The sequence below is a fragment of the Bombus impatiens genome, unplaced genomic scaffold (genome assembly GCF_000188095.3).
Source record: "Bombus impatiens unplaced genomic scaffold, BIMP_2.2 scf_0091, whole genome shotgun sequence".
NCBI lineage: Eukaryota > Metazoa > Arthropoda > Insecta > Hymenoptera > Apidae > Bombus > Bombus impatiens.
This window is the reverse complement of record NT_176510.1, coordinates 515,592-531,200: the sequence shown is the minus strand read 5'-3', so window position 1 is coordinate 531,200 and position 15,609 is coordinate 515,592. Positions and strand designations below refer to the sequence as shown.

The 15,609-nt window shown below is 44.9% G+C and overlaps 1 protein-coding gene across 1 annotated transcript in view; it reads right to left on the bottom strand.

The window, feature by feature from the left end:
- Window positions 1-15,609, bottom strand: part of LOC100743731 (putative uncharacterized protein DDB_G0271606) — a 111,867-nt gene extending 96,258 nt beyond the window's left edge. The window contains exons 1-2 of the mRNA XM_012394552.2: window positions 14,210-15,609; window positions 8,668-8,723 (exon numbers count right to left, since the gene is read on the bottom strand). Coding sequence (XP_012249975.1) covers window positions 8,668-8,700 — 33 coding nt within the window. The 5' untranslated portion in view covers window positions 8,701-8,723; window positions 14,210-15,609. The remainder of the gene's footprint in view (window positions 1-8,667; window positions 8,724-14,209) is intronic.

Below are 15,609 nucleotides of genomic sequence, written 5' to 3'. Positions count from 1 at the left end.
CCACCGTTCTCTCTCTTCTGCGTGACACGGATCACCGGGTCTCTCGGCTCCGTGTATGCGCCACGCTCATACATATTCATCGACGCGCGGGTAATCTGCTTAACGTAGGTGCGAGGCGCGCGTCGGACCTCCGATTTGTAACGTAGACGGATATCCGCGTTATCAAGTTGGTAGGTGTACATCGGCCAATATCTAGCCCGTAATTTGCCGATCGACGAGAACCGGTATAATTTCATTACAAAGCGGATTCGACGAGCCGCGAAAGGGCCTCTTCGCAGGTCGTGGCCCCGTTACGTGCGAAGGAGAAGGAATGCGTTCTACGATCGGAATTTATTCGACGTAATCGGCCCCCTTTTTCCGAGCAAAAGCGAGATTTTGTCGATCGCTGGGAAATAATTTACAGCGAGAATGATACGATACAAAGAAGCCATACGGTTGTAAGTAGACTGTGGTAGTTTAAACAAATTTATATTTTTACGGACCCTACCGAGGAAGAGAAATGTCAGTTCTGTATATGCGAGAATTGATTGTAAATATTAATAAATAAAAAAAGAAAAAAAGAAGTTCTGTATATCGAAAAGTAGAGAAAAGCGGTGACGTTGCGAACACTGTCTCGAGTTTCGAGTTTTCGAAAGGCAACTCTGCGCTAAATCCTCGTTCCAGCTCTTCACTCTGTCGCATCTCTGCCAGTTTGTAAATCGAGAAAGCTGAGTTTAAAGCTCATGAAGTTTCATATTATCGCGTGGGCTTGAAAGTACTAAACGTTCGTTGCTGTCTAAGTAGAATTTTCGTTATATTATCACGCATTCCTCATACCAATGAGACATACGCGAATCGATTAACTACATTTTTTTTTATAAAAAGAGATAGAAGGGTGACGAGATGTATCTCGTTTAAAGCGATATAAATCGTGTGCATAATGAAATCTAGCGTATCTGTTCGAAACAGCGAAAGAGCACGTCGAATCGCGTTACCAATTTCGGCAAGTTTTTGATCGTCGAATGGCACGATCGTTCACCTTTCTTCGTATGGAACGAGCGCGGTGCAATACCGTGCATGGAAAGCTTTGAAACGAGCGATACACGTTATGGCGATCGCGATGCACGACGCCGGGTTGTTGCGCGTCGGTTCTCTGCCTATGCACGCTCGTTTCCTAGTACTTTATCTCGAGCTGGTATCGGCACACGGCGTACATTATAGCACGTGTGGGTACGCTCAAAACCGAATGCAGCAGCCGTGCCACGAAAGCCAGGTTCGGTAAGAGTGGCCTCTCTGCGACTGACTGACATCACGAAACTCCGCCGACTCTGTTTCTGTTATCATTAACGGCGAAATTCCACTTCGTATTCCGCCGGTATACAGCGCGATCATCCTCGTCCGACGTCGTTTCCAACAGCCGAGTTCTTACTCCGGGGTGGCATAAATTTCCCAAAGCTGTTGCCTGTGCTAGCTGCTGAATCGAGTTTTACGAGCTCTGTTATTTCGAAATTCTACTACTTTTTGTTCCTTCGCAGCGTGTCCGTGGGATAAAAAATGGGGGCGACGATCGAAAGATCCGATTTGTTCGACACAATCAGAACACGATAGAAAAACGAGGTTCATCGATTTTGACTTCGCTATGATCCGACCGAAGAACATTACAGCTACTAGAACCCTCGATTAGTCAAAGTCTGGATTTCAAGTAGACACGATAAGCGGTTTTTCATTTTCTTCGAACAGTCAAGATCGTTGAAACCATTGGTACAAAACTACGCCGACAACGAGATCTGCCGGCTTTTTCATCCAGCAAGCCAGCTTCTGGATAGTGTCAGCCTATTCTGAAAGGCACTGTAGCCGAGGACAAGGAAGGCTTTCAGGCCGGACGATGAAACGCAGAGAGTCAATGACAGAGGAACCCTTGGCGCGTCTTCCTTCTTCCTTCGCCTACCATCGACCTTCCCCTCTTTCTCTCGACGAGTCCGTGCACTTTGCACTTTGCTCTCCTGTTTCTGCCACGGGACGATATACAGTCTCAACTTTCTACGCTCTACATGCAGCTTCATCGCGTTTCTTACGTGTTATCCCGCTTTAAATCCCGCTTGTGTTCGCGCCGTACAACTTTCGCGCAATTTACTCGCTCGTACACACGCGGGAATGGCCGTGCAAACGCGTTAGCTCGCCACGTATTTCAGCGTGTACGTGCGATCCTTTTTGGGCAGGCACGCTTCGTTAGTCTGGAAGCGCGCAGAGCGTTCCGAAAGTAGACACGAGGAGAGAAAAGGTAATTGCATGTTCTAAGAACGACAAATAAAACCGGTGATGCGAGGAATCCTCGCATAATCACGCAGGAAAATACGAGTGAAAATAACACCGGAGAAACGCTTAATTAAAAGAAACCTGCCTTTGGACCGCTTCCGCTTCCTGTTAACGCAGTGAATCTTCCTCTACGATTCTTCTACGATTTCGCGGTCGTTGCTCATAGGAAACAAAAGAATATTCTCCACGAGGAGAAACTATTTCTAAGAGAGCCATTTAATTCCAAATCGCCCACCTGGTCGCTGGTTCGAAGATTGTAAAACGAGCGCAATACTCGGCTACGGCGCTTTGTACCGCACGCAATCATACGACATACACGCGTTCATTTACCGACATTGTACCGGCGACATCTCGCTCAGACTCGCTCGTCTTAGAACGCTTCGAGTGTGGAAATTCGTCTCGATTTTACGCGCGGCAAGATACCAGGACGGGCGTGGAATTTTGATACGCACGAGGAATCGGTGAATTCGCAACAAATTCCCCAGGAGTCGCCTCGAGAAAGCTGATTAGAGAGCAGAAAGAGGAACAGAGAAACGAACAGAGGATGGAGAATAGAGGTGAAACGAAAGAGGTCAAAGGTGCGGGAAAGCATGTGGGTTGAGCCTGCGCTCCTAGCCCGCGCCGCCTAATTGAGCAACGATAACGCTCGTGGTCCTTGTCGACATCTGTTGTCATTCATCACCCGGTACGCGAGATTAAATTACGAGCTTCCCGCTAATTATGATTTATACGGGCTTGATGGAGAAACGTAGACCAACCGTCTAGCTACCGTAATTGTTCTACTCGTAGTTCTGAATGAAGTTACCATTACGCAGATTCTCCGAAGACCGTACGATAGAGCGGAAATGAATGTCGGGTGCGGAATACTAGTTTGAAAGATAAATTGAAAGGGAAGTATTTGAAGGAAAAAGTCGGTAAAGATAATAGTCCCGTGGCGACGTCGTAAGAATTTTATAGACGTCAGCGACGTTTCAAGAAGCTCGTATCTTCAGTCCAAGGAAAGAGCGCCTGAAAGTTCGCGACATCGAATAAAAGGTACTTAGAAAGGACGCCTTAAAAGTGCCCAGAGCGAAAACCGTCTGAGCGCATCCGATCGAACGAGGACTCTAAAGTGACGCGAGCAAAGGGGATACAACCGGTCACCCCATTCGCGTTTCCTGTATCGCTACCCCTACGCTGTTACCGTGGCTGTTGTCGCGCAAGTATTTTACAGGACGTTTAAATCGCGTTCGTTTCCTCAGGGACGAACCTAGAAAAAAATTTCGAGCGATTTCTCAGCAAGCGACGACACGGAACATCGTCGCGATTTGGACAATGAATTTGCAGAACGGAGATGGACGGCGGTGGAACGAAACGTGGCAAATACGAGCGTTATGGAGAAACACGGCAAGAAAAATCGGTTCCCCCAACTTCTATCGTCCTCGCCATCGTTTGTTCAAAGAGATAGCAATTTGGAATGGGAGGAAGTAACCAAATTCGAAATTGCACGCGATTTATGGAGGAAATTCGCGCAAGATCTAACGATCGATCGCCGAGAATTTTCGTGATTGGTCGGCCAAGAAGGAAGGGGGCCGCAAGAAACGAAACCGCAGAGGACGGAAGGGGAAGAGGACTATCGTAGATCTTGTACTACCGTTAGCGAGCGCTCACGTGCACGAGATGTTCGTGGTGGAAGGCGTTCGACGCTGCGGCCACGACACTGGCCTCTTCGAAGCGGTGCTAGGTTCGCGGAACGTGCTCGACTTCCGTCAAAAGAAACAGCTGCATGCCGTACGCGCCACTATGCGAGCGCAACGCCGACTATCGATGTCGTAAATCTTTCTTTTCTTCGACCACGAGGTCGTGTCCCCTCGTTTGTACGTCATAAACCCGTTTACAGCCGTTCTAATCAATGGGAATTTATAATAACCCTTTTCGTTCGGAGAAGAAGCCGCACTACGAGCCGAGTTTAAGTCCCTTTGAAAGCTAATTACGTACTCCTCGACCGGCATACACGCACCATCTTTTCCACTAGCGAGGACGACGAATATTTGCTCGCAAATGGCTCGCGGTGTCCTTGCACTCTGAACGTATACCCTGCAGCTCGTTTAATATTTTATACGAACCCGGCAAAGTATTACACGCAAGTAAAAAAAGAATGGATAAACGCAAACAAACAACTAGAGATACGCAAACCGTACGTAACAAAGTGAACGATAAATACGGCATTCTCGGGATAAGCGGCTCTCCGCTATGAGAGTGTAAAGCTGTATAAGAATGGGGTGGAATGGGGCGTTAGGAAGGGTCGGTAAACGACACGGTTTCCAGAAGTAAAATCGAAGAGGCGCGTTTCTTCGAAACAACTGTTGTTCTTCGCTACTGGAAGTCAAACAGAGGTGCGAGCTGGAATTTGTCCAAGGGCCGGGAATCTAGTTCTCGTAACTGGAAACTCACGGAAGATGTGGTAGTAAAAGCGTGCATACGTACGACGTGCGTAACGTATTCGTTGCATGGGAACGACACGTATCGACTCCCTTCTATCCGTCAACGACACGTAGCAGGGAAGAAATAGCAGCACGTGCGAACGCTTTCGCGTGTAAACGCGAGTTGTCCCCGAGGTAACGTTCGATAGCTGTCGTCCTAACGTCAACATCCACGCCATTTTATAATGGTCTGCCAACGAGGAACGATTTTCGCGACGTGAACATTGTTCGCACCGGAGGAAACAGCCTAGCGTTTAAGAAACTTGCTCGTGACACCAAGAATATGGTCGGCGGTACGTTGAATCGATCGAACGTCTTGACAACAGCCAACCGATAGAGCGTCGAGATTCGTGCTTCTGAATGACTATATTTAACGACGCGCGATATTTAAACTGCTAGACAGAGAAGAAACTCGTTCTATATAGCGTGTTACTCGGCCAACGTCGGCCGGTCAAAGAGTCAATAAATCTCGGTTGTTCGCCGGTTTTCAATGATGCTACAGAAACGATGATACATGGCCGACGGATGTCTGCGTTATGCGTTTAGTATCGACGCAGACGTCATTTGTCAAGATCGACGCAAAACAGTGGGTCAAGCATAGAACAGACACGCTAGATACGTGGTGCGGTCATATATCATTTGCGTGGTTCGCTGCAACCTATCCTGTCATTGCGGGTTCTCGCGCGTATTATTTGCCCGATTCAAACAATGCAGCACCGACAATTTATATAGGGGTTAATTAAAGCACTCATTGTCTAACTGTTCGTTGGTAATTTCGTTGTTTGTCGGTGCCCCGCCGCCCTCCGACCGATCTTTCATTCGTGTTTTACCGATTGTTGAAACTCTGTGAAACAACCGCCATCCTCCCATTATTCCAAACGCTTTTTCTCTTGCGTTTCCACCGACTGTCACCTTTCGTTTCGAAACGAGGAAATCCAATTGCGATTCCATTTAAAGCTTAAAATACACGCACGGGATGTCGCAACCTGTAATTTTCTCAATTTTCAGCGAAAACAACGAATCCCATTTCGCCAGCGAAATCATACTAATCCCAGTGAAAGATCACGCGCGTGCACACACGCGCTGCTTTTCCATCGTTTCAATCTGTCTACATCGCCAATTGATTCCGATATTATCCCTCCATTAATTACTCGATCGCGGCAGAATATCGCCGCGAATTCCCCTCCATAATATCTGCAAACGTGCAATCTACGTGGCAATTTTCACACGTCCATTACGCGTTTACGTTCGATATCAGAAGCATTTGATCAAAATCGAGAACGAAAATCACCGCTGGCCTACAGGATTCGCACGACGACGCAAATGTACCGCGTGTCTCGCGCAGACCAGTTGCGAAATGGCCGTGAAATTCTGCGATCGAGAATTTCCCTGGCCGATTCACTCGGTTGTAGAAATAGCAATTACATCCGAGTTTAACATTTGCAGGACCGTTGGTCGCTTGTACGACGTCGCCACAAAAGGGAGCCGATAATTAATTTAGCGCCGTTCGATCGATCTCTCGTTCTCTATCGAGCGTCGAGTGTATGGAATTGTCATAACACGCGACCATTAAAACACAGACAAATGATTATCGTACGTGTACGGTGAGGAAATTTTTTTACGCAAGATTTCGCAAAGCGATACACTGCGATGTCAGAGAAATATTTTTTCACGTACGATAAGATCGTACAAAGGCACGAAACAGAGGCGTTGTCACCGTATGTGACGTTTTATTAATCCGATCAGCTGACGCGAGCAAAGTCAAACATTGTCGCGATATTTAATCGCCAGCTGAAACGGGAACGACGAACGGGGCGGATAGCGGATCGTGTAAAAATAAATACAGAACCAGCGATAAATATGCGAGAACGTACACGTCCGTCGAAATAGCAGTTCGCGAGAGTCTGCTTTGTTTACCGTGACGATTGTCGCAATTTCGTTCGGACAACTTGGTAATTCAAAGCGACCTCGCGGATCTCGCTTGTAATCGATTCGATGGCTATCAAGAACCCGTGGAATTCGTGTCCCAATTATTCACCATCGTGCAACCTCACTTTTTGATAAACTATGCGCTATAAAAGCGAAACGGTTACGGAGCACAGATCTATCGATCGAGCCAGCGAAGTTTGCTCAATGGAATGCCTCGTTTTAATTAGGATAGAACCGCGCGGAAGATCAATGTTAGTTGAACGATTGAATCAGGAGAGGAAGCAGAGGGTGTAACCGCCATGTAAACTGCGTTTTCGAATAACTTACTTCAACAATGTTCAAGTTTCTTCGTCGATTAAACGTTCCAGGCGATCGTGATCACGTTGAAGAAACTTTTGCTTTCCCGTATAAATATCGCCTTGTCTATTCGTAGGTTGCGTAAATCGTGACACCGCGCAAAAACCGTAGGCGTAGCAAGAACGACGACGGTTCTTTTGAAGCGAGAGGGTAAAAATGCTGGACGTTTGGGTGTCGAGTTATGCCGAGACCAGCTATTTTGCACGTTTTATTCCAGGGAACAAGTTTCTCGAGGCTAGAATCGTGTTAAAGTTCCAAGGTGACGAGGGACTATGAAACTGCCGTGGCACGTGCCATTCTTCGGTCCACTTTCCAACTTAAATCACGCGTTAGAACAGATACCAGAGATCGTGCGAAAGAAGAACAATCGGCAAGTTCGACGACGAACGAGTATCTGGATTCCACGACCTCGTAATTGATTCGTAGGTGACCTCACGGCTCGCATAATTTCTCCCATTTTACACAAGGCTGGCACACTGTGGATCTGGGTGACACTCATCCACCAAGTATATTGAACCTGAACGTTCCCCTTCCATGCAATCCGGTATACTTTTCACCTGATCTCTCCAAGGTCAGGCAACGAGGAAACAGGTATATATGTACTATGCTTTCATCGATTCAACCGGCGCGCCTGGCTATCGTACGCTCCATTATACGTTTTTGTTTCGGCAATGGCCGCTATTAGCCGATGCGATCTCGATGGTGTATTTTACTTTACTTATCTCGCTTCACGCCGATATTTCCCTTAACTTTACTCGCTTGTACCTCGATCGAATGCAAAGCAATTATCTCGAACGATCGATACGTATCGGGGCAACACACTCTGGCTAATTATGGAGCAGCGTGTTAAAGATGGTGAAATTTCTCCTTAGTTTTTCTACGTTCTTCTCACGGTTCGTGCTTTTCTCCGGCTCTCCCTGTCAAGTATTAACCCGGTAGCCTACTTCCTGGCGCCAACAGCCTCGAGCCTTTCGAAAATACTTTGCGTACCTACTCGCCGTTTCCTACGGCACGTCGGCTCGAAAGAAGCCCTATTCACGCTCACAAAGGTCCGAGGAACTCGACATCGGGTAAACGCCCGAATGCAAGGAAACTAGGAGAAACGCTCGTTTTTACCTTCGAGCGTAAACTGAAAACACCTATCACCTTCCCACTTTTTCGCCACCTTATCTTAAACCTGTGTAAGCCGAAGGGTCGATGACGGCGTTCATTCGTGAAATTCACGCGCTCCTCGGTGAAACTATCTAAGACCGTGTTTATCGTATACTCTCTTCGAGGAAAAGGGTTGTTGAGAAGTTTCAAGAGGGGGGTGACACGAGTACCGTAAGGGATATCCGCGAGGTCGAGGCTTGGTCGAGTATGTGCATCCCGGAAGTATGTTTGGAATCCATTTTCTTAGGAACGAAGACAAAAGGAAGGGAATCGTTTCCGTTTCCTTCAAGACTTTTGCCCTATTTCAGTAAAGTTACGTAGCACGTAACAGCTATATATGTATATGTACCGTTCGGTTAACAACACGTACGAGTCGTTGCGTAATTGGAGAAACATTTACAAATTCCATATATATATATATATATACTCGATATGCAAATGAGAATAGAAAAAAAAGAGAAAGAACACTTACCACCTCGGCAACGTTGCCGGAACCGTCCCTCATGCCATCTCTGTCCGTGCGTCCCCCTGAAAACGGAAATGCAAGACATTATGAAAATCGGATAGTTGCATAATTGGCGTAAAACGATCGCGCTTCGATAACTCGCGTCGTAAACTCTCACAAAGACGGACCGTACCGCCGCGTATCTCTCGTTCTTACTCGTATTCGCAAGGATTCAGGCCAATCGTCACACTCGAGTGGTCGACGAGCACGCTAGACGGAAGTGGCACGAGTGCGTAAACTGGAGTCGCGAGCCGATCGACCACTCGCGTGAATATCATTCGACTTTGTTACCGCTTTTCAGGGAATCTGACTCGGTCGTTCGTGTTATCTGTACCGACTTCCGCTCTTGCGTATAGTCACCGTTTAACAGCAATGAACGCAATCGAAGCGAGAAATTGTACTCGATTAAACGTTCGCAATTGCTCGATACATTTTTCCTCCGATGAATTATTCAGAGACGCTGAGTCGTCTAGTAAAAGTTTTGCAACGGAGAAGATTGCGCAACCAGTAGCTCTACGGGAACGCGTGTGAATGAATGGGATCGCGGGAGCAACGAGCTATCCAGGAAGCGCCATATCTCTCCCGTTTCTTCTTTGTTCTTTGCGTCTTACGATTTTCAAACTCAATACGCGCCGTTTACCTTCTTCGTATCGAATCCGAGCGTAGACGAGATCGAGTCGCGATAACGAAACGTTCAATTAGCGCGACCAGAGTGCAATGACCAGCGCCGTCGCGCTAACACGTAATAAAACACGGAAACGCATGGTTAAAATTCAGCCAAACGAGGAAGGTTGGAACGGCCAGTTAATTAATAGAAAATTGAACCGACGCGGAGAAAATTAGTCCGAGGCATGAGCCGCGACCGATAGAACGGTATAACGTTCATGAAGATTTCATTAGGCGCGTCAAGATTTTTCAGTGATCGCGACCGATATCGACGCGATCGAACAGCCACGGGTTCCACGCGCAGCTTCGTCGAAACAATCAACGTCTTCTTTTCGTTTACGAGGCACAAGCGAAAGGTAGGTGGCTCGGGCCCGCAACTTTTCCTTCCCAAATGAAATTTAACCGAACGTAATTAGCTTCGAGGTAACCGTGCGGCACGAGCAATGGCGTAAGTGGTGCCAAAGGATTTCCGAGAAAACTTCAACTTTGCTCCGTTGGCCGAGCCGATCTTTCTCCTCCGAGAGTGCGGCGCGCGCGTGATTCCGCTACGAATGGCCTAATCACGCTGGCTTTTGCTAATAACACGTTCTCTTACGGCGAATCGAACCATTCGAATAGCAATAGTTGCCTTAGGTCTGCATGTAGAAGCGAGTTCGATGACCTGGACAACCGTTGAGTCGTTCAAGGTCTCGAATGTGTGATAAAACGGTCTTAAAGCTGCAATTTATGTCACTCGAAAACGATGACGAAAGCTGCGCTTTCTAGGTCACTGCGTTACGTGTTTATTACCTTATGTAATCGCGGGAGCAGTCACTGAACCGCTCGTAAAACGAAGCAAAATAACGCAATAATATTTTGTCCAGTTTTCACGAATCCAGTATATTCGGTATTTTCGACTTGAATCGAAAGTCGACTCTGGTCGACCAAGGTAAAATTATCCGTTTTTTCCTGCATTCTTTCAGGCATTTTTTTTCGAATTCGACGCCTTTCCTCTGTGGTTGAGACGAATCCTCGTAATTTCGCGGCCGTCTTCCTTTCTCCTAACGTTCTTGCGGTATTTCAGACGGAAAAGTGTTATTATCCGTCGTCGAAATGTACACCGACAATTGTCAGACAAAGTATACGACAGTTAAATAAATGTCAGCCGCCGCGGCAGCACCATGAAATTAGTAGCTCGTATAATTTTCAGTCGCGAAACGCAAGCAATTACACGCGAATAGAATCTACGAAATTTGTCGATCCGGCGAGCAAAAAATTTACGTGAACGTAACTCGGACGAGTTATTTTTTCTTTTTTAACACGTTCGCTATCACGCCGCGGAGAAGAAATTCCACCCACAGCCCATTACTTTTTCTTTCAGAATTCTACAAAATATACTACAGGTTTTTATTTGGATAGTTTTAAAACCTAGTAAATGAGCATGTAAATCTAGTTTTTCAGTCACAAATCGTGTCACAAATATGTGACGCTGGGCCACATGGAAAATTTTATTCGATTCATAAAGTAAATAAAATTTCTACTGGAATAAATGTGCCATATTTAACTATACAAACGTGTATTTAAAATTAATGTAATTAATTTATATACCGTAGAACATTCTGAAACATATGCTAATACATAATCCTATTGGTTCACACTCATTAGTTTTACATGCTTCGCATGCATACCATGTGGCAGTGGATTTCTTTCTCCTCGCACAAACACAGCATCTTAATCTTTTCTCTAATTTTATTGAAAAATGTTACATCCCGCTAAGATTGAGACTAAGGACATTGGTATCGATATTAAGAAATTTTAGTGCAAGATTATTTCTAAGCTGTAAATAAGACATTTTTTGAGAAATTAATTCTATTCAGCAGCCAATTCCCATTCCAAATTGCTATATTAAATAAGCGAAAGAAAACTTTCGAATACCGGCGTATTGCTTTTCGTGGCGTGGAATAATATGCCGTCATCTGATCGCACCGATCAACCCCAGACATGTTTTTGTTACAATCGAACACAGTACGAGCTTTTATTCCTTTTCTTCTTGAAGATGGTATTTCAATTAGATCTGTGTTATGCTTCGTGGATATTGTTAATACGTCTCGTTTGTCTTTCCATTTTTGCACTAAGGTGTTATTTTTTCTTTTGAAAATACATTCTCCAGTTTATAATTTCTGCTGAATTACAACCTTGAGATTACCTTTACGATCTCTCCTTAGTGTCTCAACCACGTGAGTTTTATTTTTGTACAAAGAGATGGCTAGTTCAACGCTAATGTAATAATTGTCCATGTAGATGTAATAAATGTTCTTTTCCCAAATAATCATTTAATAATCTATAAACAACAGAGAAAGCACGCCCGATTTCATTGTGCACTGTATTTTTGCAGAATAAGGAAGAATATTTAATACGAATGTATAATAACATTGATTCGTCTATCGATAAATTTTCACCAGGATAGGATTTACCAGATTTCAGGATAATAGCAATCCTTTATATTTTTTATCCAATGCTGCAATACTTGATCAATTGTACGAAGGCGGTACAATTTATCACACATTTGGTCATAGAAGCGAAGGCAGCGAAGAGTTTTCTTATGTAGATTTCAAGGCATTGTTTTGCTAAGTTGAGGTTGATAATAGAGTGCATAATAGTAGGCGGTCGAATGTTGTCCATGGCAATATATAATCCTAAGGATTGTTTTATTTCTTTAACTGAAGTTGGTTTCCATTCTTTTTGTAACATGGAAAATGCATGTATAGGATATAACAACAAAGCTCGAGCATTTATCCAATTCGCAATTTTCTGCATAAGAAAATCGCCAAGTAATAAACAAAACGCATCTAGTATCGAAGTATTTCTTGGAAGATTTACTCTTAGTCCTGCCTTTCCGGTAAAATTATGTAAAACGGGATCAATGTTTGCTTCCATCCAAACACTATTACGAGAATCATCACAGCCTTCATCAAGAGAATCGTCGCTTGTGTTAGAAATGACTGGTAAATGTATCCTGTTAAGATCGTTATCGTCTGACAAAGTACTAGTATCAAATAAATCTATGATATCTCCATCATATTATCTGCTTTCATCGCTCGAACCATCATATAATATTCGTCTGTTTTTCATGAAAGATCTCCTGGATAGGAAGATTTACTTACTACTTTATGACAGTTATGTATTATACGACAATAATATATATTCAAGATTACTTACATATCTGTTATCTATTTTAGCAATTATCTATTTAGCAAAACTGAGTAATATCACAGAATACACGAGGGGAAGAGTTAATATTTTGTTTTAATAAATTATTTTAACTATATAATATAACCTCAAACCATACGCGCTGGTTATAGATTTGACCGTTTTCGGCTATACTTGCCAAGTTCAGGGTAGGATCCATTTGTTTTCACAGAGATAACAAAAATTGATTGTCGTCACGTGTCTATGATGCTGGGCTCTCAATGGAAAATCGGTGCGTCACAGTGTGACGCTGGTAGTATTCGAAATAATCGTACGTGCGATCGAGGCTAAAAAAAATTCGAATGGTCTTACAACGCCCTTGACATGCACATATACCGAATCATCTTTGTACAGTCGTTGGTCATTTTCTTGTGCAATTTTCAGCTTCGTCATAGTCGATTTACCTGATTTTTTTCCTTTCAATGATTCTCACAATGATCCACATTCCCGAACGCTGTCAACACGATATCGTAGGGTGAACGCACAATAGGGAAAACCAATGCCGTCAAAGATATACACTATCGATGCACGATAACTTGAAAATATTAGCTTTTGCCATTGTCAAGAATCGATCGATATTAATGAATGTTGAACAAAAACATCTTTTGTCTCGTGTCGTGAAACGTTCAACGAATTACAGAAATCCTATCGATCACAATACTCTTTGTTACCTGAATTCGAAACAATGGCGCACATCTTTTGGGTCACACGTTGTTTAAACGAAAACATGGGAAAGATAAGCCCGCGAAATTCAAGTATGCAGAAGATATCGCGTAAAATGAAATTCATCGGACTTTCATTCTTACACTTTGCCTGGCTTCTCGAATAAAATGAAATTCTATTTCGAGATTAAATCGAGCTCGACAGTGTCAGCGACATCAGGAAGGATTTTAATTGAAATTTTGTCGAAGTCTCGAGAGCAAAAGGCGCGCGGTACGAAGAAGGTAGAAAGAAACGACTTAAAGAACACAAAAGGACCAGCGGTACGGCGCATGCGCGCGTCTTACGAGAGGCAAGATCCGAGTGTTTTAAAAACACGCAAGAGGCGACGAGTGGGATTTCAAGGTTAGGCGGAGCGAGACATCTGAGGTTAAACGGTGAGCAAACTGACTCTTCTTCCGTAGCGCGACAAGAAATTAGAGAATAACATAAACACTGTACGTGTCACGTAAAAAATCGCACGATTTCGATCCAACTGCGTTTAATGCTATTAACGGAAGAGTCCTAGTGATTATTATTGCTCTCCCTTCTGTCAAGACTACGGACCATAATCTTCCGAGATGGATCCATTCAAAAGTAAATGGCTCTTAAATATCGAACGACAAATTGGTTCTTTGCAAATTAACGCGTTGCTTTATGCTTTGAATCGGTAATGCAATCAAAATAGTGGTCGTATATTTGCCGCAGCTGTAATCGCAGCCGGTATCGCTGCTGTCGAATAAACGTAGCTTATCGAATAAACTCGATAAATCGATCCAAAAACAAACGATAAGAGAAAAAAATAGACCGACGTATTAGTTAACGAAATTGGACACCCGTTTATTCAACTTGCCGAAGATAAGCTATCGGTGTATACAAGGGACCAATAACCGTGGATATCAACATGCGTACTCACCTTTTTTATAAACCGGCAAAATTTTGGCGATTCTCGAGTCGCCCGTGTTATCCAGTTCTCGAGGTTGCGAGCGACTCCTCTTCGAACAGTGTCCTCTTGCTTCGATATTTCTTCTCGTTTGCACTTAATCGCAGTTTATCATTTACCCACTCCTATCTATCCTTTTCTCTTTAGCTTCCTTTCTCTCCAACACGATCCTAACCTCACCCTGCACCAGCACAACTACAATACACTGTAGCACGACCGACACTCCGCGAACGATTCACGACGTACGGAGAACGCCTCCGTAGGCGCACCTCTAAAGAGAGACCAGAAAATCGCCGAGACGCTTATTCCGTCGTTTTCTTTCCCCCCTTCTTTCTACTTCTTGGTTCCAACGCGCAGAGACGCGATCAAGAAACTATTTTCGAAATTCAGCCGCTTTCCAGAACTCTGATTCGCGACGAAACTTTATCTTTGGCTTTGGAATCTACGCGCCACACGCATATGTCAGTCGGGGGTAACTCGTGAAAAAGGAACTACACGCGCATGCTGCGGCTTTCTTCTTTCTTTTCCTCTCTTTCTCTTGCACTGCACTCTTCCCTTTCGTTTTCTTCCTCCGATTCTCGTGTCGCGTATTCTACCTGTCACTGACGATAGCGTCGTTGTTACGTCGCCAGCGTTGCCGAGTCAGGATGGATCTCCAATGTGTTTGAATTTTCCGCTGATTCGAGAAACGTGCCACCGCGAATAATTCTGGCAGCAAGAGAACCGGTACCGTAATAGTAGAGCCCCCCCCGATTCCTTTCTTGCTCAAATCTCATACGTGCCCCTTGCACGGTTTCTTCTGTTGTTTGCCGCTGCTATCACTGGGAAAAAAAGCAACGGAGTACCCGTGGTACACTGTTGATCACGACTCGAAGGGTACCGTCGTATCGCGAACAACCGGAGAAACTCGGAGCCAGGAGCAGCCGGTTCGTCGTACCGACATTATTTCGACATGGATCGCCGTATCGATTTACTCGTGATTTCGCGACATCGCTGCTGCCGGATCTTTCAGGTTATAACGGACAGAAGCAGGACGACTTTTTAAAAATGCCACGCACCGACCAATCACGAACACGAGGGCACGGAACGCAGACGGTACAAGAAGATAGAAGAAGAGAGAAAGAAGTGGAGCCGCTATATACACGCGCGCGCTTGTCCGCTTGCTCGTACACACTACGTACAGGTATATACACAGGCACCAAAGGGGGATCTCGCGCGCGCGCACGCACACACGGACAAGCGGCGACGCGATCTTACGGGTGTTGTGTCGTGTCGATCCTTCCCTGCTGCTTTCCAGCGATCTCACCCGCGACGATCCAAGATCGACACGATTTTACGCACGCCACTAACCCGAGGACGAACACTATTGTGCG